A 26845-nucleotide genomic window follows, 5' to 3' on the forward strand; every position below is an offset into this window, starting at 1 on the left:
GAGACTGTGATGCTGATATTTTCTCCATCTTCTTCAAAATCTCTTCCTTGTCTTTTAGTATGTCATGTAAATTTTTTTTTCTTGAAAGCTGGGTATGATTTAGGAGGTAAAAGCACTAAAGTAAATGGACACTCAGTGGGGAATTTTATGTTTATCTGCCTTGGAATTAGTCTATGTTTACTGTTTGTTCTAGGTAAGGTGTCAGAGGCTAAAATTTCTGACATGTTTTTGTTTTTATCTCCCATTTTCCATTTGGATCTCCACAGAGATTTCCACATCAATAAGATCTAAAGCATGCATTTCTTTTACTATATTCCCCCAATGTTAGGGGATCCTTATTGATGTGGTGGTAAGGTGTGGGGAAAGGGTACTGTAGTTTTAGAATCGGGATCTAATCTTTTAGTGAGCTTGTGTCCCTGGACTATGATTTGTACAAGTTTCTCAGTTGTCCCCCTCTCTTGCCCATCATTGTGACAGGCTGGTTAGAAGAGGGATGAGTTAGTTGGTTGTTTCCCTTCCCAAGATTAGTGAGACTCTAATAAACCCAGTTTGTTAGGTTTTGCTAAAGTAGTTTCTTTTGAGGAGAAGCCTTTTAGGAACAGGATGTTATGGGGTATTTTAAAATGACCACTTTTCTCTTCTTTCTGCTGCTTGTCTGAGGAGATTTTTCTCCAACTTTCACCATGGGAATGTAGAAGAGCTCCTGGAGGTAAAGTTCACAGAAGTGGATGTGTCCCCCTAAGAAAGACTCCCTTTTAAGCATTTCACTCTCAAGATTATCCATCCCAAGCATCCAGCATCTATTAGAGTTTAAGGTTTTTGCTGTAGTTCTGTGGGTGGTTCCTACTATATAAACTGTGATTCTCTGTATCTGCCTGTTGGTCTCTCTAATTTGGGGGCAGCTGTTTTCTCTGTGATAACAACTTTCTGATGGAACTAAGAAGAGTTGCTCATTTTCAGTTTCTTCATTGCTTTTTCTGTTTTTTTTTTTCTTGTTGTGAGGATGTAAGGACTTCCAAGCACCTTACATGCCAGACTCGAAACCAGATTGTCTATATATATATTTTTTTACATATCAGTGTGGTGTAAGTATATAGAAATGAATGATCATACTAACTAAAATGTTGAATTAATAAATCAAGACTATCTTCTAATTTACAAAAGGTCTTCAACAGCAAAGGTTTTTTTAGAAATGTGAAAATGCTTTTTAAAAGATGAATATATTAATGTTACTATGTTTATATCTACCCATATTAATAAATGCGACTTTTCTTTGAAGTCTACTATTATGCCTCCACTTCTCTGCCCTAAACACTCATGTGTTTTATTTTCAGTGAACTTTCTTATATTATTGATAACTTCTATTTTTGTCTTACTATTTTAAATAAATCAAATTTTATAAAAAACTAATTCATTGTTTCACACCATACATTGTACTCTATCTAATCCTGTAACAACATTTCTTTTCTAACATATAAAGTCAACCTATTATCATTTAGTATCACTGATTTTCTATGACTTTGACTTTCTTAAAATTACATTTATTTAATTATATTATTTATTTATTTGAGTGAGAGAGACATAGGGAGAGAGAGCATGAGCAGGGGGCAAGGGACAGAGGGAGAGGAAGAAGAAGACTCCTCACTGAGCAGGGAGCCTGACACAGGGCTCAGTCCCAGGATCCCAAGATCATGAACTGAGTTGAAGGCAGACACTTAACTGACTGAACCACCCAGACACCCTTATTTTACATTTTTGATTTTTTTTTAAATTTGAAATGATTATACACTTGTGAAAAGTAGCAAGTTTGGTACAGAGAAGTCCCTTTCACAATTTCTCTCAGTGATAATATTTTCTTTTTTTTTAAAAGATTTTATTTATTTATTCGACAGAGACAGAGACAGCCAGCAAGAGAGGGTACACAAGCAGGGGGAGTAGGAGAGGAAGAAGCAGGCTCACATCGGAGGAGCCTGATGTGGGGCTCGATCCCATAACACCGGGATCATGCCCTGAGCCGAAGGCAGACACTTAACCACTGTGCCACCCAGGCGCCTTTCAGTGATAATATTTTCTATAACCCCAACATAATGTCACACCCAGGAAATTGAATTGACTACAATCCACAGAAATTGTTCAGATGTTACTACTTTTAAATGTGCTCATTGAGTCTTTCTTTTTGTGTGTTGAAGGGCCAGGTATATGCAATTGTATCCAATGTGTAAATGTGGATAACAACTTCAACCAAAAAACAGAAAAGTAAAATCAGCATAAAGATCTCTTAAGTTACCACTTCACTGTCACTTTTTCTTCCACCCCTTACCTCAGCCCCATTCCCAGTCCCTAATCCCTGTGAACCACTAATCTATTGTCCATTCATGTAATTTTGTACTTTAAAGAACATTTTATGAATAGACTCATGTAGTATGTAATCTTTGTCATTGCTTTTTCACAGTGTAATTCCACTGAGATACATACAAGTTGATTTGTGTACTAACAGTTTATTTTATATTGATGAGCAGTATACCATATTATGGATGTGCCACAGTTTAACTACTCACCCACTGGAGAACACTTGGATTACTTCAAAATTTTGACTATTACGACTTAAGGTTTTATGAACTCTTGTGCACACATTTTATGTGGACATAGTTTTATTTCTCTGTGAATATTGCTTAAATTGCAATTTTAATATCATGTGGCATTTAGATATTTACTTTATTAGAAATTGCAAAACTTTTTTTTCTGAAGTGTCTGTGCCATTTTACATTCTCATTAGCAATGTATGATTGGTCCAGTTTACCTGAGTCTTTCTCAGTATCAGCATTGTCACTTAAAGAAAAATAAATAGAAGTTTTATTTTTTTACAACAGATGTTTAAAGATATTTCATCACATTTTTATTTCATATTTGCTTTATAGCTAAGGATGTTGTACATATTTTCATATAAGTATTTATATACCTAAGTGCACTCTATGGATAACATAGAGTAATCATAAACCATGCCTATTTATGTTGTTTGGCACATTTTTATAATTAGTTTATTTTTTTCCATTTTTACTCTTGATTTGTGATGTTTGTTTATATATTATAGCTAAAATATGCAACACAGCTTCTCCCATGCTTGCTCCAAAAATGTAGGATCAAAGAAGGAGAAGATTCCCTCTCCTGGGACACATCGCTGAAACACCCTCCCCTGGGATTGGAGGTTTAGGCAATCTTTCCAACCTCTGTACTTCTGCACAGGAGCTTCTGTCTGCATTATGTGACACTGTCCATGTTTGCTTTGTGCCAAATACAAGAATTTGATTGTTATTAATTTCATTTGCCTTGAAAGAGTAAAAGAGTGTTTTTTAATTTTAATTCAGAAAACCTATCTTCATACTAAACTGAAGATAGGGTCAAAGTTTTCTTCATTCTGTAAGGTGTTTGTTTCATCCTGTGATTGATAACCGTGTGTTAACATTGTTCCTTATTGGGCCCTTCAATGTATAAAAGCATGAGTCAGTTTGTTCAGAGTCTGCTTCCTGCTTTCACTTTCCAATATGTGAGTGGCCTAACAAGCCAGTTTTCTGTTTGGGCGTCATGTTTACAGTGTTTTAGAAACAGTGTGAATATAAGTGAACCAGACCTCAGGACTGGGACCCATGACAGCTCATGGGAGGGCAGTGGCCTTACCTTCCAGCCCTGGGACCACCAGCTGGGATGCAGCCTTTATGTGTGAACATCAGGACCCTTCTTCTCTTGGTTCTGCTTCCCTGGCCAGGTTCAGGTGAGTAAGATGGAGGGATAGGTGGGTTTTTCTTTACCCTGGAATTTAACTCAGAAGTAATTTTGTTCCATAGCACATTGCCAGGGGTCTGCTTTTTTCCAGGTCCTACCTGGACCAGCTGACAACCTCAGAACTGTTCTTTCAGTCATTTTTTGTTTCTTTGTTTGTCCCCCCCCTCCCCATCTTCCTGTGTCTCTTTCCCTTTCTATGCTTTTTAGGATAAAATCATATAATTATGAAAAGATGATTCATAAACTGTATATAATAGAAGAGGAATATCTCAAATCTCAACACACTCTGTTATTAATTTGGTCCAGTTGATGTAACACATTTTCTAAGCTGAGCCTGGAAAAGAAAAGTCAGTTTGCTTCCCTGAGGAATGCTCTCTGCCCACTGCTGTCAGAACCTAGAGTCAGAAACTTAGGGATCCATGGTCATGTTGCACCCATCCAGCTGCATGACCCTTGGCAGGGTATTGAACACTTTTGGCTTTAATAAATGCCCTTATGTTCACATGAGTGCATTTGAACTGAGATTGGATATCATTTACAGTATGGAAATGTTATATTTATATAAGGTTGTGAGAAAAGTGGTCCAACTGAGAAGACATGCTCACGCCAGACAAAAGGCTAGTTGAAAGAAGTATGAAGTATATTATTTCATTGCAAAAAAAACCCAAAACTGAAATATCAACACATTTTGATAGATAATAAGCATGATGATTTTAATGAAGATATGCTATGGAACAGCAAGAAAAAGATACATAATTTGTCAACAAATAAGGGAGATAATTTGTATCTCATTCCACTTCCTCAGAAACATCATCATTTAAAATACAGGAAAGCAATTAGCACTTATAAAATAAATTGTAATAAATAAATGAATAAATAAATTTGTAACAGAACTCAAGAAAATGAATTATATCTGGGAAGTTTTCTTTTTAAAATTAGCTTTTTGAGGGATAATTGATATACAAAAGTGCACATATTTAATATACTGCTTTGATTTGGGGCAGTTGGTGTTCTGTTTTCTTTCATAAGATAATCAATCAGATTCAGCCACAACAATGGGGATGCAAGGGACACTCAGGAAAACAAAGTGTATTTTTCTCACCTGTTCAAGAGAAACCGTCATATTTCATCCAGGGGGTTACATGGATAAAGGCACAGGACATGCCAAGAGAGGAGGTCAGCTAAGCAGTTTGGGAGCCTAAAGATTGGGAAGGCTCATGTGCAAGTATCTTTATTGGGGTGAAGGTGGGGCACATAGATAAAAGACACAAATTATATTCTGCATTTAAATATCATTAGGTCCTCATCTGAGGAGGGCAAGAAGGGAAACTTGTGGTAAAGTTCAGCCTTATCACAGTGGTACATGTGGTCACCTGGGCAAAGGGCTCACAAGCCTTTTGTGGACATATTGAGGGAAGAGGAAAAAGTGAACTGTAAAAATTTGCAAACAATCGCAAACACCTGTGTAAAAATCACCACAGTCAAGTTAATCAGCATATTTGTGCCCTCAATGAGTTTCCTCCTGTGATGCTGTTTTAAATTATTATTTTTATTTTTTTATCATTTTTAAATTCTTTATTTGATTTCTATTTAATTAACATAGACTGTATTAGTTTCAGGGGTAGAATTCAGTGATTCATCAGTTGCACATAACACCCAGTGCTCATTACATCAACTGCTCTCCTTAATACCCATCACCCAGTTACACCATCCCCCACCCACTTCCCCTCCAACCCTCGGTTTGTTTCCTATAGTTAAGGAGTCTCTTAAGGTTGGCCTCCCTCTCTATTTTCATCTTATTTTATTTTTCCTTCCCTTCCCCTATGTTCATCTGTTTTGTTTCTTAAATTCCATATAAGAGTGAAATCATATGGTATTTGCCTTTCTCTAACTGACTTGTTTTGCTTAGTATAATACACTGTAGCTCCAACCACATCGTGGCAAAGGGCAAGATGTCTTTTTTTTGGCCAAGTAATATTCCATTATATATATGTTTATATCCATTCATTTGTTGAAGGACATCCGGGCTCTTTCCATAGTTTGGCTATTGTGGACATTGCTGCTATAAATACTGTGTTGCATGTGGCCCTTCAAATGCCTGTTTGTATCTTTTGCGTAAACACTTAATAGTGCAATTGCTCGGTTGTAGGGTAACTCTATTTTAACTTTTTGAGGAACTTCCAGACTCTTTTCTATAATGGCTGCAACAGTTTGCATTCCCACCAATAGGGTAAGACAGTTCCCCTTTTTCCACATCGATGCTAATATCTGTTGTTTCCTGAGTTCTTAATTTTAGCTATTCTGACTGGTGTAGAGCAGTATCTCATTTTGCTTTTTATTTGTATTTCCTTGATGCAGAGTGATGTGAGCCTTTTTTCCATGTCTGTAGGCCATTTGAATGGCTTCTTGGAGAAATGTTTGTTCAGGTCTTCTGCCTATTTCTTGAATAGATTTTTTGTATTTTTTGTTTGTTTGTTTTGTTTTGTGTTTTTTTGTTTTATTTTGTTTGTGTTTTGAGTTTGATAAATTCTTTATAGATTTTAGATACTAGTTCGTTATCTAATATGGCATTTGCAAATATCTTCTCCAATTTCGTAGGCTGCATTTTAGTTCGTTGACTGTTTCTATGATATACAAAAGGGTTTTTTTCTTTTTTTTTTGTTTTATTTTGTTTTGTCTTGTTTTGTTTTTTTAGTTGATGAAGTCCCAATAGTTCATTTTTGCTTTCATTTCCCTTGTTTTGGAGATGTGTCTAGCCAAAATTTGTAGATGAGGTCAGAGAGGTTGCTGCCTCTGTTCTCCCTTAGGATTTTATGGATTCCTGTCACACATTTGGGTGTTTCATCCACTTTGAGTTAATTTCTGTGTATGGTGTAAGAAAGTGGTCCAGTTTCATTCTTTTGCCTGTGGCTGTCTAATTTTCCCAACACCATTTGTTGAAGAGACTGTCTTTTTTTCCATTGGATATTCTTTCTTGCTTTGTTACAGATTTGGTGACCATAAGCTTGAGGGTCCTTTTCTGGGTTTTCTATTCTGTTCCATTGATTTCTGTGTCTGTTTTCGATTTTGTCTTCATATTACAACTTTTTAATATATGTTGTCTTCATATTACAACTTTTTAATATAGCTTGAAGTCTAGAATTGTGATGCCTCCAGCATTGGTTTTCTTTTTCAACATTACTTTGGCTATTCATGGTCTTTTCAGGTTCCATCCAAAGCTTAGGATTCTTTGTTCCAGCTCTATGAAAAATGCTGATGGCATTTTAATAGAGATTGCACTGGATGTTTAGATTTTTTTGGGTAGCATAGGTATTTTAACAATATTCCTTCTTCCAGTCCATGACCATGGATTTTTTTTTCATTTTTTTGTGTCTTCCTCAATTTCTTTCACGCACATTCTATAGTTTTCAGGGTACAGAGCCTTTCAACAAGATGCTAGCTAATAGGATCCAATAGTATAGTAAAAGGATTATTCACTTTACTGTTTTTTAAGTGTCTGTGTGTGCATGCATATGCATATTTGTGTGGTAAGAATATTGAAGGTGAGTTTTACCCTCTTAAAAAATTAGGTGCACAATACAATATTGTTAAGTATAGGTCAATGGGGTGCCTAGGTCTCTCAGTTGGTTAAGCATCTGCCTTCTGCTCAGGTCATGGTCCCAGGGTCTTGGGATCAAGACCTTCAATGGGCTCCCTGCTCATCCAGGAGCCTACTTTTCCCTTTCCCTCTCTGTCTGCCACTCCTCTTGCTTCTGCTCTCTCTCTCTCTGTTAAATAAATACATTTTTAAAAAAATATATAGGTCTAATGTTGTATCAGATCTCTATAACATTAATCTTGCCAACTATGATGTCCTCTTCACTTGAAAATAAAGGCGAAGTGGGATGCAGTTTTTGTTAATGGAATTGCTAAAGCAGAATGTTTCAGGATCATTGAGCATGAGAGTCAAAAAAGAATTCTTGGGGCACCTGGATGGCTCAGTTGGTTGAGCTATTGACTCGTTTTCGGCTAGAGTCATGGGTTGTGAGATCAAGCCCCATGTCAGGCTCCATGTGCAGTGAGGAGTCTGCTTGAAGATTCTCTCCCTCTGCCCTTGCCCTATATGCTCTTACCCTCTCTCTCTAAAATAAATAAGTACATCTTGAAAACAATAAAATTCCTGAAATGTTTAATGGTGCATCTTAATAAGTTTATTTAAGAAGCATAAGGACAGAACCCATGAGCAGAAAGAGCCGCACTTTTGCTATATGAAGCTGATTGTTATGTGTTTAGTGCTCAAAGGGGAGGGGAGGTGCTTTATGTATTAGAGCAGAAGTGTTTCCTTCAAATGTATGATCATAAAACTACTTTTGCAAGATTTCACTGGTGCTTAAATCATTCAGCTTGGTATTAGCTATGTGAGATGTACAGGCAGGCTTGAGACCCTTTAAGAATGTAGTAAGTAACACATACTTGATCCTTATTAAAATTTTGCAAGCTTGGGATGCCTGGGTGGCTCAGTTGGTTAAGTGTGTATCTTGGGCTCATGTTGTGATCCCAGAGTTCCAGGATCTAGTCCCAAGTCAGCTTCCCTGCTCAAAGAGGAGTCTGCTTCTCCCTCTGACCCTCTCCCCTCTTGTGCTCTCTCTCTCACCCTCTCTCTCACTCAAATAAATAAACAAAATCTTTAAAAAAAGGAATTATGTGAGCTATAGGAGAGAGTTTCTGGGCTAAAAGTGAACATTTTTTTTTTAATTCTATCTGTCATCATTTCCCTCTTGAACAATTTTTGGTCCTTAAATCTTGAATGTTGTTGAGGGGCAAAGGGCTCATCTTCCATGATTTGTTCAACCTACAGGGGTTGTAGAGATATCCCTACATATGAACTGAAATTGGCAATATCTGTCCCTGCAGGTATTGATTACAGATATACAGAATACAGAATCTGATATACAGATACAGATTACAGAAGGACATTGTTGTAGAGTCCAGATTGGACATCAGGGTGAATTTCTTTCAAGTAGTAAGGACCATTTGTTGACTGGGTGAAGAAGTCAGGAGCTACTTGCATCTATCTCAGCAACAGGAGAGAACAAAGTGAGACATCTTACGAGGATTACTATTATAATAAAAATAAAAAGCATGATAGCCAGAGGCACTTAAGTGGCTCAGTTGATTAAGCAGCTGACTCTTGATTTTGGCTCAGGCGATAATCTCAGGGTCCTGAGATCCAGCCCTGTGCCAGGCTTTCTGCTCATCAGGGAGTCTGCTTGAGGATTTTCCCTCTCCCTCTCCCTCTGCCCCTCCTCCCACTAGTGCTCATGTTCTGTCTCTTTAAAATAAATGAATAAACCTTTTTTTTTTTAAGTGTGGGTGAAGCCTTTTAGTGTGGATCATAGTCCACCTCTGGATCAGGAACTTAACTAATCATTAAGTGACAATGTAGGGTCTTTAAGAGCTCTGATCTGGTTTATTTTTATCATTAAGTAATCCTGATATAGTTTTGTTATAATCTGGAATGTAGATGCAACATTCTGCTTTAATAAAGGCACATGTTCCTCCTTGTGCTGCCGTTAAGACATCTAATGTCATTCTACTTTGTGGAATTGGTTTATGCATTTGAGTTACATTACTGCTTAGTAATGTAATGCTAGGTTGAGAGTCATTTAACACTTTAATTGTGTATTTACCAGGGACCTCCATGTGCTATATGACATCTTCTAAACCTACTGATGGAGGAAAAATAGGTGTCAAATGATCATACTAATGAAACATGGATCTTTCCAACATTGTTTTAGATATGGAAGATTATACAGACATGTGATAGTCTTAGTGTTATAACCTTGCATCCAAGCATAACCTATAGTACATATTCTAGTCCAGCCTGGTGGAAGCCAAGGCTACAAATTTGCCCCACATAATCATTGTGTCGATTGGATGCTAGCCATCTGAGGCATGATGGCCTTGTTCAGTCTGTAGCAAGCCAATTGGTTGCTTGTAAATTAATGGTATGGTCACAGGTTTCTGAGGTGAGCCATCCCATTTGATGAGTAATATTGGGTCATGAATCAAGTATATGGTTTTTCTGTTCCCAGAATAAAAAGGTCTTCATCTTAGTTTTCCTATTGTTGGAGTAAGCCACATATAGCCACTCCATATTCGATATAATCTTTCCTGAGTGTATGATAGGAAGGAATATGTACTTAGGAAATTTGTCATCAGAGCCAATCTGTTGGTTGGCATATTCAGGTAAAATCTTGATAATTTGAGGATAAGAGAAAGGCCTCCTATGTCCTGGAGAGTCCCATGTAACATTTAGCATAAGACAGCAAGAAACATTACTCTTTTTTTTTTTTTTTTGTAATAGAAATGTCCCTATATGTGTTAGATTTGGTTAAAGGTGGCCACTGTGTGCTTGGGTAAACCCTCTACTTGTAATTTATATCAATAGAGATGCCTCCCAGGACCAATATGGCTAAGAGATAAAACCATTATGAAACCTGATGTCTATCATTAACTGTATCCTAATTATGAGGAATCACTGGCAAGTAGGAAATGACTTGTCCCAGGAGATAAGGGCATCCCCAAGTTCATTCTCCAGTTCTATTATAAGAAAAGGGGTCCCTTCCATTATCTCCACAAACCTATAGTTAACCTCATGGAATGGGGTACGCTTTGACTTTTTAGAACAGATTTTGTTATCTCAGCCACATAGAATTGATCAAGGTGACAGCTGAGTTACACAATTATTGTGAAGTTTATCCCATTGTCCAGATATTTAAATAATCACATGTCCTGGGGGTCTCTTTTATTATACCACAGACTAACAAGCCACAGGATTGTCTATATGTGAGCTATTATGGCAATCCTTCTGAAGGTAACTTCAAGTTGTTTAGTTTAGGCAAATAACAAACATTTAAAATCCAATCAATTCTGTATGTGTAAGAAAGATCTAAGGAATGGGAATACACTTTTGTTGAAGGAAAAAAAAAAGCCAATCTAAACTCAAATCTAACATCTAAACAGATACTTTATTGAAACACATTTTTCTCTCTAAATTTACCCTCATTTCCAGAGATAGCCAAATCAAGACTAATTTGTTTATAAAACAAGTATGGTTTTAACAAAACTAATCTAATTATTTATATAAGCTCATCAAAAATACTGATTGATTACATGGATCCTTTAAAATGTGCTTTGCTGCAACTTTTCATAAGGAATCTCCAGATTGAACTTTTAATAACCTTTTGAGGCCAGAGCAAAGTGAAATATTTGTCATCATACTAGCCTTCAATACCTGTAGAAGGTGTATTCCTCTTCTCAAGGTCTCCAATATATCCTGCATCTGCCAAGGAGTGTCATTCCTCACTCACCTGGTCAGGCTGCTGGGAAATCCATAAACATAATATCAGGCCAAATTCTCAAGGGGCTTTATTGGCTTCAATATTCAACCTCAATTCCTTAAAACTATCTGTTCTCTCCAGGTCTATCCAGTTCTCTTTCAAACATGACATTCCAGTCAAAGACTTGGTAATATAACCAGAGTTTCCAATGGTGTCCTGTTGCCAGGAGAACAGATTCTCATGGAACTTATGCAAATGATTTTAATTGCCATGGAAAAAAGAATACTCACTGACAGTTTAGAATTCTGGAGGGTTCAGGTAGGGAGAAAAGATAAATGCTTCAATTTTTTTCACAAAGGAATATTTTATCATTTTCCTTAATTCATTCAGTCCTATGTTTTTCATATTTATTCAGTTTAAATGTAGCTTTCCCATTAGTTCTGGAAATTCTTACCCAGGACAGTTTTATGATTTTAAATATATAAAACACCTGTATTTGTCAAAAATTCTTTCTGTGAACCTCTTTGCAATCAAAACCCATTTCAGAACAGTAACTGTAAATGACAAAGAAAAAATCAGAAATGGACATGGTTAAAGATCTGATATGAGAATTTATTATAATGCAATTGAAGAAAAGTGTGGTTATTTCTGTGACCCACGACATTTCTATAATTCAAGTAATGACCTTTTATCAGGGCATATTATAACTTATAGATCAGGAATTTCATATATTTTCTAGAATAGCATTTACCCATACAACACAACCTAAGGCTTATCACTATTGTTTTGACAATGCTGTCTGAGTAACTTCACATACCAAATAGACAAGGATAATTAGTAAAAAGGACTCCATTTACCATTTAAATCTTTAAAGTTTGTTAAAAATCTCGGAGAGTTAAAGCACATGTCCTAGAAGTATTACAGATCATTATAAATCTAATATTTATATTTAACCAAGGTGACAATAAGGTACTCTATAGGAAATCATATCTTTGTTAGCAATACTTAGCTCCTTCAACATCAAGAATGTTTCATTTATTTATTTATTTTTTTAAGTAGGCTCCATATCCAAAGTGGAGTTTGAACTCACAAACCTGAGATCAAGAGGTGCATGCTCTAAACTGACCCAGCCCGCAGCCCTGAGTAGTTTTACCTTTCTTAAGTAATAAAATCCTGATAGGGCGTGATCCCGGCATTCCGGGTTCGAGTCCCACATCGGGCTCCTTGGCTAGGAGCCTGCTTCTTCCTCTCCCTCTCCCCTGCTGTGTTCCCTCTCTCGCTGGCTGTCTCTCTGTCACATAAATAAATAAAATCTTTAAAAAATAAAAATAAAAAATAATAAAATCCTGATAAAGACAAAACATAGAAGCTTCGCTTTTAGGGTAGATAAAGAAAAACAAAAAATAAAACAAAAAGCAAAAAAGACCAAAAAACTGGTTTTCTGGGGAGAAAAACAACAACAACAACAACAACATTCTTTACACTGTCTTATAAAGAGCAAACTATCAATTCAAAGAAACTTTGTCTTTTTAACAAAGAGAAAAGCAGAATTTCAGTCTTATACCAATGTACTTTAAAATCCATTCATTTCAACCACAGTCCTGATCATATATAACAATATTTTCTAAAGATTTCCCTTCACAAACCTTCTACAACTTTCCTTTTCATTCAGATTTTATCCTAACCCTTATCTCAGCAAACAACCAGTCTCACTTTAGGACAAAATTACCTTTATTTTTTCCCCTCAACAATATGTATTCCCATTCTTTATATATTTCTTACTAAAAAAAAAAAAATAGGGGCGCCTGGGTGGCACAGCGGTTAAGCGTCTGCCTTTGGCTCAGGGCGTGATCCCGGCGTTATGGGATCGAGCCCCACATCAGGCTCCTCCTCTATGAGCCTGCTTCTTCCTCTCCCACTCCCCCTGCTTGAGTTCCGTCTCTCGCTGGCTGTCTCTATCTCTGTCAAATAAATAAATAAAATCTTTAAAAAAAAAAAGTTGTAACCAATTGTGAACTGTCACTTACCCAGAATTATTTAGGTCTGAAATTCATAAATAATTCATAAATTTCCCAGCTTCAGCTTCTTGAGGTGAGAATATAAAAACTGCATTTTAGATTGCTTTATTCTTTTGAGTGAGGCTTGAATGGCTCTATATTTTCCCCTTAGAACCGCCTTTGCAGTGTCCCATAGGTTTTGGACCATTGTGTTTTCATTCTCATTGGTCCCAAAAATTGTTTAAATTGACTTTTAATTTCCAGGCCAGTGATTGGTATTAAGGAGGACACGTATTGCATGGTGCACTGGGTGTTATATGCAACTAATGAGTCATGGAACTTTACATAAAAAAACAGGGATATACTGTATGATGACTAACATAATGTAATAAAAAATTAATATAAAAATAAAATAAAATATAAAAAAGTCATCTTCTTGAGGACAAATTGCAACAGAGATTCTCATGAGCTTACCTGACCTTTAGTAAAACTTGGTAGAATAAAAGTTTCATACTTAATGCTAATAACTCTAAAGACATATCTGCCTTAATTAAACTAACAAATTAGTTTAAATACAAATATGTTGGACCTGGGTCCACTTAAACGTCAACAATTTGTTCCTACTATCAATTTTTTACCGGGGACACCCATAGGAAAAGGAAGTGGACAGTTTATGTCTAAGAGAACCCTTGGAACCCTGCATGTTGATTAGGGATGTGCTGCATTTGAACCTCATACGGTGGTGGTCCAACTGCTTGGGGTGCTCTTTGCTCCTGATAGCAAGGATAGGAGGAGCAGCAGCCAAAGGCACTGGGGGCATGGAGGATGGTTTAGGAGCCAGTTATGCAAGCTGCACCCATAGTGGGGCAGAAACAGGATGAAGGGAAGGTTGAGGTAAAGAAGGTGAGGTGCCATCAGCAAGGCTGGAGGAGAATAAAAGTCCAGAGGCAGAGAAAGAGGACTCCCAGTCTTAAACCTGGTCAGCTCAGACAGAGAAACATACACACACTTTCTATCCACCAACAAAAAGTGAAAATAGGCAGCTCAGCCCATGTTGGGCTGGAGAAGAGAGGGAAACTCCCTGAAACAAAAGGAGTCTTGGCAACTGTTTTGGAATATTCCTTAAAGTCCCTGTCTTAAGGTATATTAACCAGATAATTGACTCCAATTATCATGGTTATTACCCTGGAAGTGAATGAGGGAGGAAAGCCCATAAACAACAAGAGCCAGGCAACATTCATCCAGTTCTTTCAAAACATTCCATATCTGACACACAAAAGAAGAAGCAGACAGAGAGGAAATATGTGACTCAGAAAAATAAAAGGGGGCATGTACAGTATCTTGACAGCAACAAGTTTACAAGAGAGACAAGGTGGGGGCACATAGAAAACATGACATATCACAGGTGACTTGGTGGATTAACAGAAGTAGAAGGGTCAATGCAGCTGAACTGATGATGGATTAAGGGCTAGAGGGTAAAGAGAGAGGTGTCCTTAGGCCACCTAAGGTAGGATGAACAGATCAATGTTTTGGTACTGGCCCATAAGGGCCTGACCATTTGGGATTTTGGTCAATTTTCCCTGACATCTACAATAACGGTTTAATTTATAAACAGTATTGATATTTAAGGACCCATTAATGGGCCATTTTTCATCATCCTCCAGAGAACATTGAAGCCAGGCATTATTATAGAAGATGAGGTGTTTCTTTAAATCCTGATGTCCAAATTGACCCCAATGTGTTAGGAGACAGCCCCAAAGGGAATCCTTTTGGACTGAGAAAGTAGATCCCTTAGCCAGTCCCTACAAAATGAGGAAAGTACACTAACAACCTAGGGGTCGGTTACCAAATTCTCCCTCAGCTTCCAAATGGCATCACATCAAGAATATTGCTGAAGTTTCCTGGGGTTTAGAGAGGTGGCACCCATCTCAACAACTCTGACACCTTTGTTCTACCTGAGAGGGGATGTTGACCTCTCTGAATGGAATCAATGCCACCAACATTGGGGCTTCTTCTTCCCATTTTGAGAGAGACAATATATTTGGTAACCAATAATAACAATACCACTTGTAAGCCTCTAGATTTAGTATAAATGAATGGAGTATAGATCCTGGCCTTTGTGAAGAAGGGGCAGCAATTTTATGTCATAGTATGCATCATATATCTAAGCTAGGTAGGTGTTTGTCTGTGTCTGTCACAGTGGTTAATTAGATGAACAGCTAGATAATCTGGTGGATGTATTACACCACCTCACCTTCTTCATGGGAGAACAACAGACAATTCCATATCTTTGGCAGCATTTACTTTTACAGGCATTGTGAGGAAGGAATTCAAAGTAGTAAGGGCAGAATGCCAGGGCCCAGTTAGTTGTCTTTACTCTCAGACTATCACAAGATAGTTCCTGAATCCTACACCAACAGTGATAAGAAAGCCAACACACCCAGCACATGGGAGACAGCATTGAACGTGTACCACTTTGACCTCCCTTTCTTAGATACTGTAAAGATTCTGCTGAGATGATGCTCTCCCTTATTATTAAGCAATAAGCTCAGTTTTTCTCCATCAATTAATTATTCAATGGATCTTTGTGAAGACTCATAAATTGTGAGTTGGCTCACATCACATACAACTTCATCATGTCTGAGTCAGAATATCCAGCTCCAAATGGCGAATGTGCCAAGGGCCCAAATCTCATTTTGTAGCCTCCCAATCTCTTGACATCCCAGATATATTTTGGCAAATAAATGTACCACTGAACTCTAAGCCTTATGTACCATTTAATTAGAAATGTCCTGTCTATTATTAATATTGCTCTAGAAAAGAGAGAAAGAGAGAGAGAGAGACAGTAGGTTATTGTCTGAGATGTTGTAATGCCCATAATTCACCTTAAGTTTCATACAGATTCTCAAGTTAACTATATCCCAGCTTGCCCAATTATGTGGCAGACAAGTTGTGCCACACACCCATCCTACTTATTTCTTAACAGATTTACCTTGCCTGGTCAGAGTCCACTCCCTGTTGTTTGCTTTCAATTATCAACCTGTCCAATCTCATTTTTTTTTTTTTAGTCTATAAGAGCTCATGTAATCTGGCTTTTTATTTTTTTTATAAAATAATTTTTTATTATATTATGTTAGTCACCATACAGTACATCCCTAGTTTTTGATGTAAAGTTCCATGATTCATTATTTGTGTATAACACCCAGTGTACCATGCAATATATGCCCTCCTTAATACCCATCACCGGCATTCATTTCTAAGTATAGTCTGCATAGAGTAGGGACTCTATTAGAATTAAATATACACTAGGTGAAAAAACAGCTTCTGCAAAAATACATTATTTTTTAATGTTTTTACTTTGATCAGATGGTTGCTTTTCTTGCTATCTTTGTACTTCTGATTGCACAAAAAACAGATGCCTTACTTCTACACAGAAGGGCTTGAACTACAAATAGGAAGTGAAGAAATCCTATTACACAAAATGTGGATAATGCATAATAAATACTTAATAATCTCAATTGTCTTGAGAAGCCTATGACAGGAAAATTTAAAAAGTAGGTTGGACTTTGTTGGGAGTTTAGATATTTTATTTCACTTGCATATAAAACCAGTAAAGAAAAATTAGATTTTAAGTGAAGAGACTTAAAAGTAAATTTTCCTACCAACACAGAGCATCTTTTCCACAAATATAGAAAAGAACTAAACAGCATATAGTTCAAGATGGTGGCAAAGGACCTCGCCTCCTCCCACAGGCACAACAAATCTACAACTACATACGTAATTCTCTGAAAGTAGAACTTGAAACTAGATGAACAGAGACTTCACATAAAGGTCAGCACTGAGTTGGGTAAAAGAGGGAAACATACAGTCTTGATAAGGAAAAAAGAAAAACAAAACCAAAACCAAAACAAAAGAAAACAAACCAAAGCGAAAGCACCCAGGATGATATTCCATAGTCAGGAGACATCTCAAATGTAAGAAACTTCCATGAACAGCAGGTACCACAATAGGTACCCTAACCCTTATATTCTGCATGGAACAGTAAGCCCCCAAAACACCTGTATTTGAAAAACAACAAGGAATACATCAAGGAAAATGATAGCATTATAGGAAAAGGAAAAATCTTTTTTTTATAAAGGGCTTTCACATAAACTCACTTGACAAGAAAACAGCTGCAAAAATACTATATCAAAAATGTATATACCATACATGAAGAAGGACCACTTACTAATTTTGGTGTCCCTACCAAAAAGGCAGAAGACAGCTGAGTCTATCATTATGGACTGAGACACTGGCATAATCCATTTTTGCTATCTCCTTCTGCCATGCTGCTCCTAGAACTGCCAGGTGACATTTTGGAATTCTCTCTCTAGTCTGTTGATGCCAGGTGGCACACCCTGCTAAGAGCTGACACAAGAAAACTACCTGAAAAAGAGTTCAAAGTAAAGGTCATAAAGGTACTTACCAAACTCAGAAGAAGAAGGGATGAATACAGTGAGAATGCCAACAAATATATAAAAAACATAGAGACAATACCCACCAGAGCCAAAGAATACAATAAGAGAAATGAAAAATACACAAGAGGTTATAAACAGCAGATTACATGATACAGAAGATTGTATGAGCATTCCGGAAGACAGGGTAGAAGAAATTACCAAAACTGAAAAACAAAAAGGAATAAAAAGTAAGGATAGTTTAAGGGACCTCAAGGGATGACATCAAGCACACTAGAATTCACCTTGTAAGGGTCCCAAAAGGAGATGGGAGAAGGAGAAAAGGGAAGAAAACTTATTGAAAGAAACAAGAGGTGAAAACATCACTAATCTGGGGAGTAGGATGAAACAGACTTCAAGGTCCATGTTGCATACAGAGTCCCAAAAAAGATAAAGCCAAAGAAACCCACACCAAAACACATTATAATTAAAATGTCACAAATTAAAGATAAAGAGCGGATCCTAAAAGCAGTAAGAGAAGAGTAATTAGTTACATGTAAAGGAAGCACCATAAAACTATCAGCTGACTTCACAGCAGATTTTGCAGGCCAGAAAAGAGTGGCAGAATATATCCAACGGTTAAAGGAAAAAAGGGGGAAAAATGACCACCAACTATACTCTACTGGCAAAATTGCCATTCAGTATTTGAGAGATAGTTTTCCAGAGAAGCAGAATCTAATGGAGTTCATCACCACTAAACTAGCTTTATAAGAAATTAAAAAGACTTTTTTAAAAAGATAATTAAAAACCATAACTAGAAATGAGAGAGTATAGGATAAAAATTTTAGTGGTAAGGTAATCATATAGAAAAATGGTGGATTAATTACTTATAAAACTGGTAATAATGTTAAAACATAAAAGCGGTAAAATCATCTATATCAAGAATAATTAGTTGGGGGATAAAAAATAAACAGATAAAAATATGATGTCAAACATAAAACATGGAGGAGGAGTTAAAATACAGTGCTTTTAGAATGTATTCAAACATTAGTGACCACCAACTTAAAATACTCTGATAAATACATAGATTGTCATATATGTACTTCTCTCATGGTGACCACAAACCAAGAGTCTATAATAGATCCATAAATGTTAAAGACAAAGGAATCCATATATAACACTAAAGAAAGTCAAAGTCATAATTTTGCAAAGGAATAGAGCAAGCAAAGAAGAAAGAGACAGAAGAGAATTACTGAAAACCCAAGAAATGGCAGTAAGCACCTACCTACAAATAATTACTTTAAATATAAGTGGATTAAAGGCACAAATTAAAAGACACAGGATTGCTGCATGGATAAGGAACATGACCCATCTATATACTGTCTACAAGAGACTTTATTTAGATCTAAAGACACACAGAGTGAAAGTGAAGGATGGAGAAATATATTCATTCTAAATGGAAATGAAATGAAAGTGAGTAACATATGAAAACAAAACAAAACAAAACAAAAATTCTAAAATTCATTGAATGCAGCAAAAGTAGTTCTAAGAGGGAAGATTAGCGATAGAGGTGCACCTCAAGAAAAATCTCAAATAAATAATATAACATTATGCCTAATGGAACTAGAAAAAGAACAAACACAAGCCCAAAGTTACTGGAAGGAAGAAATTAATCAGAAGGAAAGATCAGAGTGGACATGTATGAAATAGATACAGTGTTCTATGGATCAATGAAACTAAATGTTGATGCTTTATGAAGATAAACTATATCAAGCACATTTAGCCACACCTATCAAGGAAAAAAAGGAGAGCACCCCCCAAAAAATTCGGATAGGCCGGTGATGAGTATTAAGGAGGGCACGTATTGCATGGTGCACTGGTTATTATATGCAAGTAATGAATCATGGAACTTTACATCAAAAACCAGGGGTGTAGAGGGGCCTGTGTGGCTCAGTAGTTAAGCGTCTGCCTTCAGCTCAGGGCATGATCCTGGCGTTCTGGGATCGAGCCCCGCATCAGGCTGCTCTGCTGGGAGACTGCTTCTTCCTCTCCCACTCCCCCTGCTTGTGTTCCCTCTCTCACTGGCTGTCCCTCTGTCTGTCAAATAAATAAATAAAATCATAAAAAAACACAAACAAACAAACTAGGGGTATACTGTATGGTGACTATCGTAATATAATGAAAAATATTATTAAAAACATAAAGGTCAATATCCCTGATTACTATATGTACAAATACCTTCAACAAAATATTAACAAACTAAATTCAATAACACATTAAAAGGATCATACATCATGATCAATTGGGATTTATTCCAGAAATGGAAGTGTGTTTCAAAATCTGCAAATCAATCAACCTGATACAGTATATTAACAAAATGAAGGATAAAAATAATGTGAACATCTAGATAGATGCAGAAAAACCTTTGGACAAAATTTATTATCAATTATGATATAGAAGGAACATATCACAACATGAGGTTGTGTATGACAAACCAAGAACTAACATCATATTCAACAGTGAAAAGCTGAAAGCTTTGCCTCTAAGATCAGGAAAAAGACAATGATACCCAATCTTGCTACTTTTATTCAACACAGGATTGGATCTCCTAACCACAGAAAGTATTCAAGAAAAATGCATCCAAATTGGAAAATAAGTAAAATTGTCATAGTTTGCAAATGGCATATTATATACAGAAAATGTAAAGCATCTGTCAAAAAACTATTAGAATTAATTTTCTGTAAAGTTGCGGGATACAAAATAAATATATAGAACTACGTTGCATTTCTACACACTAACAGTGACCTATCAGAAAGAAAAATTAAGGACAGAATCTCATTTACAATTGCATCAAAGAGAATAAAATGACGAGGAATAAATTTACTTTTTTATTTTTTAATTTTAATAATTTTATATTGTTATAATAGTCAACATACTGTATATCCCCAGTTTTTGATGACTTGTTCCATGATTCATTATCTGTATATAACACCCAGTGCACCATGCAATATGTGCTCTCCTTAATACCCTTCACCTGCCTATTCGATTCCCCACCTCACTTCCCTTTGAAGCCCTCAGTTTGTTTCCCAGAGTCCATAGTCTCTCATGGTTCATTCCCCCTTCTGTTAAATTCCCCTTGATTCTTCCCTTGCTTCTCCTACCAATCTCCCTGCTATTTCTTATGTTCCATAAATGAGTGAAACCATATGATAATTGTCTTTCTCTGCTTGACTTATTTCACTTAGCATAATCTCCTCCAGTCCCGTCCATGTTGCTACAAATGTTGTGTAATCGTTCTTTCCGATGGCTGAGTAATATTCCATTGTATTTATGGACCACATCTTCTTAGTCCAGTTATCTGTTGAAGGGCATCTCGGCTTCTTCCATGACTTAGCTATTGTGGACAATTCTGCTATGAACATTGGGGTGAATACGGCCATTCTCTTCACTACATATGTATCTTTGGGGTAAATACCCAGTAGTGCAATGGCTGGGTCATAGGGTAGCTCAATTTTTAACTTTTTAAGGGACCTCCACACTGTTTTCCAAAGTGGCTGTACTAACTTGTATTCCCACCAACAGTGTAAGAGGGATCCCCTTTCTCCACATCCTCTCCAACATTTGCTGTTTCCGGCCTTGTCAATTTTTGCCATTCTAACTGGTGTATGGTGGTATTTCAAGATGGTTTTTATTTGAATTTCCCTGATGACTAATGATTTTGAACATTTTTTCATGTGTCTGTTAGCCATTTGTATGTCTTCATTGGAAAAGTATCTGTTCATATCTTCTGCTCATTTTTTGATTTGATTATTTGTTTCCTGTGTATTGAGTTTGAGAACTTCTTTGTAGATCTTAGATACTAGTCTTTTATCTGTAGTGTCATTTGCAAATATCTTCTCCCATTCCGTGGGCTGCCTCTTAGTATTTTGGACTGTTTCCTTGGCTGTGCAGAAGCTTTTTATCTTGATGAAGTCCCACAAGTTCATTTTTTCTTTTGTTTCTCTTGCCTTTGGAGATGTGTCATGAAAAAAAGTTGCTCTGGCTGATGTCAAAGAGGTTGCTGCCTATATTCTCCTCTAGGATTTTGATGGATTCCTGTCTCACATTGAGGTCTTTCATCCATTTGGAGTTTACTTTGTGTATGATGAGAGAGAGTGGTCAAATTTCATTCTTTTTCATATAGCTGTCCAATTTTCCCAGCACCATTTATTGAAGAGATTGTCTTTGTTCCCCTGGATATTTTTTTCCTGCTTTGTCAAAGATTAGTTGCTTAAAGAGCCAAGGGTCCATTTCTGGGTTCCCTATTCTGTTCCATTGGTCTATGTCTGTTTTTGTGCCAGTACCATGCTGTCTTTTTGATCACAGTTCTGTAGTATAGCTTGAAATCCGGCAACAAGATGCCCCCAGCTTTGTTTTTCCTTTGCAACAGTTCCTTGGCGACCTGAGGCCTTTTCTGTTTCCACACAAATTTAAGGGCTGTTTGTTCCAGTTATTTGAAAAATGTCGTTGGTATTTTGATCGGGATAGCATTGAACGTGTAGATTGGTCTGGGTAACATGGACATTTTAACTATGTTAATTCTTCCAATTCATGAGCATGGAATATTTTCCCATCTTTTTGTGTCTTCTTCATGTCTTTCAAGAGTGATTTGTAGTATCAGGAATATATATCCTTTACGTCTCTCGTTAGGTTAATGCTGAGATAACGTACGATTTTTGGTGCCATTGTAAATGGAATGGATTCCCTAATTTCTCTTTCTTCAGTCTCATTGTTCATGTATAGAAATGCAACTGATTTCTGAGCATTGATTTTGTATCCCACCACATTACTGAATTACTCTGTAAGTCCTAGTATTTTGGGGTGGAGTCTTTGGGGTTTTCTATATAGAGTATCATCTCATCTGCGAAGAGAGACAGTTTGACTTCTTCTTTGTTGATTTGAATACATTTTATCCCTTTTTGCTGTCTGATTCCTGTTGCAAGGACTTCTAGTACTATGTTGAATAATAATGGTGAGAGTGGGCATCCTTGTCATATTCCTGATCTTAAGGAAAAGGCTTTCAGCTTCTCCCCATTGAGAGGGATATTGGCTGTAGGCTTTTCATAAGTGGTTTTTATGAAATTGAGGCATGCACCCTCTATACCTACACTCTGAAGTGTTTTAATCAGGAAGGATGCTGTATTTTGTCAAATGATTTTTCTGCATCAATTGAGAGAATCATATGGTTCTTAACTCTTCTCTTTTTTTATACTATTTTTTATTATATTATGTTAGTCACCATACATTACATCCCTGTTTTTTGATGTAAAGTTCGATGATTCATTAGTTGTGTATAACACCCAGTGCAGCATGCAATACCTGCCCTCCTTACTACCCATCACCAGTCTATCCCATTCCCCCACCCTCCTCCCCTCTGAAGCCCTCAGTTTGTTTCTCAAAGTCCATAGTCTCTCATGCTTCATTCCCCCTTCTGATTACCCCCCCCTTTCTTTATCCTTTTCTTCCCCTACTGATCTTCCTAGTTCTTATGTTCCATAGATGAGAGAAACCATATGATAATTGTCTTTCTCTGCTTGATTTATTTAACTTAGCATTATCTCCTCCAGTGCTGTCCATGTTACAGCAAATGTTGAGAAATCGTTCTTTCTGATAGCTGAGTAATATTCCATTGTATATATATACCACATCTTCTTAATCCAGTCATATGTTGTTTTAACTCTTGTTGATATGATCTATCACACTGATCAATTTGCGAAAATTGAACCACGTTTGCATCCCAGGGATGAATCCCACTTGGTCATGATGGATAATCCCTTTTATGTACTGTTGGATCCTATTAGCTAGGATCTTGTTGAGCATTTTGGCATCCATATTCATCAGGGAAATCGATCTGTAATTCTCCTTTTTGATGGGGTCTTTGCCTGGTTTGGGGATCAAGGTAATACTGGCCACATAGGAAAACTTTGGTAGTTTTCCTTCTGTTTCTATTTTTTGAAACAGTTCAGGAAATAGGTATTATTTCTTCTTTGAATGTAGAATTCCCTGGGGTATCCATCAGGTCCTGGACTCTTGGTTTGGAGGAGGTTTTTGATCACTGCTTCAATCTCAAAGGAAAACTTTGGTAGTTTTCCTTCTGTTTCTATTTTTTGAAACAGTTCAGGAGAATAGGTATTATTTCTTCTTTGAATGTAGAATTCCCTGGGGTATCCATCAGGCCTTAGACTCTTGGTTTGGAGGAGGTTTTTGATCACTGCTTCAATCTCTTCATAATCAATTGTTCTGTTTAAATCATCAAATTCTCCCTCTTTCAGTCTTGGTAGTTTATAGGTTTCCAGGAAGGCATCAATTTCTTCCAGGTTGTTTAATTTATTGGCATAAAGCTGTTGATAAAAGTTTGTAATGATCCTTCCTATTTCCTTGCTGTTGGTCGTGATCTCTCCCCTTTCATTGATAATTTTATTAATTTGGGTCCTTTCTCTATTATTTTGAAGAAGTCTTGCCAGTGGCTTATTGATCTTATTTATTCTTTCCAAGAACCAGCTTCTAGTGCTGTTGATCTGCTCTACTGTGCTCCTGGTTTCTAATTCATTGATCTCTGCTCTAATCTTGATCAACTGCTTTCTTGTGCATGGGTTAAGCCTGTTCTTTTGTTCCAGCTCCAGTTTCCTGAAGTGAGAATATAAAAATTGCATTTTAGATTTTTCTATTCTTTTGAATGAGGCTTGAATGGCTATATCTTTTCTCCTTAGGACCGCCATTGTAGTGTCCCATAGGTTTTGGAGTGACGTGTTTTCACTTTTATTGGTCTCCAAAAATTGTTTAAACTGATTTTTAATTTCCTGGTTTACCCAATCATTTTTGAGCAGGATGGTTCTTAGTTTCCATGTGTTTGAATTTCTTCCAAATTCTTCCTTGTGATTGACTTCAAGTTCCAAACCATTATGGTCTGAGAATATGCAGGCAATAATCTCAGTCTTTTGGTATTGGTTGAGACCTGTTTCGTGACCCACTATATGGTCTATTCTGGAGAAAGTTCCATGTGTATTCAAAAAGAATGAGTATTCTGTTGTTCTGGGGTGTAGTGTTCTATATAAATCTATGAGGTCCATCTGGTCCAGTTTGTCATGCAAAGCTCTTGTTTCTTCATTGATTTTCTGCTTAGATGTTCTGTCTATTGCTGAGAATGGAGTGTTGAGGTCTCCTACTATTAACCTATTATTTCCTATATGTCTCTTTATTCTGGTCAAGAGTTGGCTTGTGGGGGCACCTGGGTGACACAGCAGTTAAGCGTCTGCCTTCGGCTCAGGGAGTGATCCCGGTGTTGTGGGATCTAGCCCCACATCAGGCTCCTCCGCTATGAGCCTGCTTCTTCCTCTCCCACTCCCCCTGCTTGTGTTCCCTCTCTCACTGGCTTTCTCTATCTCTGTCGAATAAATAAATAAAATCTTTAAAAAAAAAAAGAGTTGGCTTGTGTATCTAGCTGCTCCCCTGCTGCGATCATAGATATTTATTATTGTCATATCCACTTGTTGGATACATCCTTTAAGAATAATATAGTGTCCTTCTATATCTCTAACAGTCTTTAGTTTAAAATCTAAACTGATATGAGAATTGCTACCCCAGCTTTCCTTTGAGGTCCATTGGCATGAAAAATGGTTTTCCATTCCTTCACTTTCAGTCTGGATGTATCTTTAGGTTCAAGATGAGTCTCTTGTCAACAGCAAATGGATGGGTCATGTATTTTATCCAATCTGCAACCCTGTGGCGTTTTATGGAAACAGTTAGGCCATTCACAATGAGAGTGAATATTTAGAGATATGATTTTAATGATGTCATGTTGCCTGTGAAGTCTTTGTTTCTATAGATTGTAACTTTCTCTTCTGTATCACTCTTGGGGCTTTTTTACCTTTATAGAACCCCCCCCTCAATATCTCCTGTAGGGCTGTTTTGGTGGTTCTGTATTTCTTCAGTTTCTGCCTATCCTGGAAGGTCCTTATCCCTCCATCAATTCTGAGTGAGAGCCTTGCTGCATAAAGGATCCTTGGCTGCATGTTATTCTCAGATAGAGCTTTGAAAATACGCTGCCAACCCTTCCTAGCCTGCCATGTCTCTGTAGACAGGTCTGGCATTATTCTGATATTTTTCCATCTGTACGTAAGGATTTCCTTCCCCCTGGCAGCTTTCAGTACTGTGTCCTTGGATCTAATATTTGCGAAATGCACTATGACGTGACGTGGTGTAGGTCTGCTTTCATTGACCTTGGGAGGGGTCCTCTCTGCCTCTTGGGCACAAATGCTTCTTTCCTTTGCCAGATTAGGGAGGTTCTCAGCTACAATTTGTTCAAATTTCTCTTCTAGACCTCTCTCTTTCTCCACCCCCTTGGGGATGCCAATGATTCTGATATTGGAACATTTCATTGAGTCAGTAATCTCCCATAATCTACATTGTTGAGATTGGATTTTTTTGAGCCAAGTTTCTGGTTTAACTTTCTCTTCTACCATCCCACCCTCCAATATACTAATTCATTCTTCTGCATCATTTACCCTGGCCGTCAGAGCATCTAGTATAGACTACATTTGATACATAGCATTTTTAATTTCTCCCAGTTTCACTCTCATTTCCACCCTTAGAGATTCTATATTCTCGTTAATATTTTTGTTCATATTTTTTCAAACCTACATATCATCCTGACTGTTGTTACTCTGAACTCCACTTCTGACAATTTGGTTATATCCATATCCATCAGTTCTGTGGCAGAGGCCACAGGCTCATTATCTTTTCTTTGCTGGGGGGGGGGATTTCTCCTCCTCATCATTCTAATGAGGAGAGGTTGTGGGGATGCCCAGAGCCCAAATTATTGACCAGAACCCAGGCAGTGTGCACTTGTTTCACTGGGACTTTAGGGATGTGGGCTTCTTGATTTTTCAGCCTGCTTTCTGGGGGAGGGACCTGCCACTCTGATATTCAGGCAACCTTGTTTGGGTACATTCACCCCGTCCCCTGCAAGGGGGGACGGGGATGGGCACAAGGTAAGCTGTTATTTCCGGGCTTTTATTCTCTGGTGGCTTTCCCTTGCGGTTTTCTGTGACTCTTCTGAGAGAGCAGCAGTGGCCATATCCTAGCCCCTGTCTCAGAACAGAGAGATCGTAGTCTGCTCTCCACTGAGTTCTCTTGGCCACTTTAACTCTGTTTTTGTCAGAGCTGCTAAAAACTCTGCAAGAGTCCCAGGTTGTGCACCCCACAGCCGGTGTCCCAGCCCTCACTTTCAGGGCTGGCACATATCTCTCCTTTGTGCTTCTAACACTGCCAGCCT

General features: G+C 37.3%; 1 protein-coding gene across 1 annotated transcript in view; it reads left to right on the forward strand.

Annotated features, from left to right (window-relative positions):
• Nucleotides 1-3568: 3568 nt before the first annotated feature.
• Nucleotides 3569-26845, forward strand: part of LOC130541851 (butyrophilin subfamily 1 member A1-like) — a 38005-nt gene continuing 14728 nt past the window's right edge. The window contains exon 1 of the mRNA XM_057307263.1: nt 3569-3769. Coding sequence (XP_057163246.1) covers nt 3655-3769 — 115 coding nt within the window. The 5' untranslated portion in view covers nt 3569-3654. The remainder of the gene's footprint in view (nt 3770-26845) is intronic.

This window comes from Ursus arctos, unplaced genomic scaffold (assembly GCF_023065955.2).
Source record: "Ursus arctos isolate Adak ecotype North America unplaced genomic scaffold, UrsArc2.0 scaffold_5, whole genome shotgun sequence".
Lineage (NCBI taxonomy): Eukaryota > Metazoa > Chordata > Mammalia > Carnivora > Ursidae > Ursus > Ursus arctos.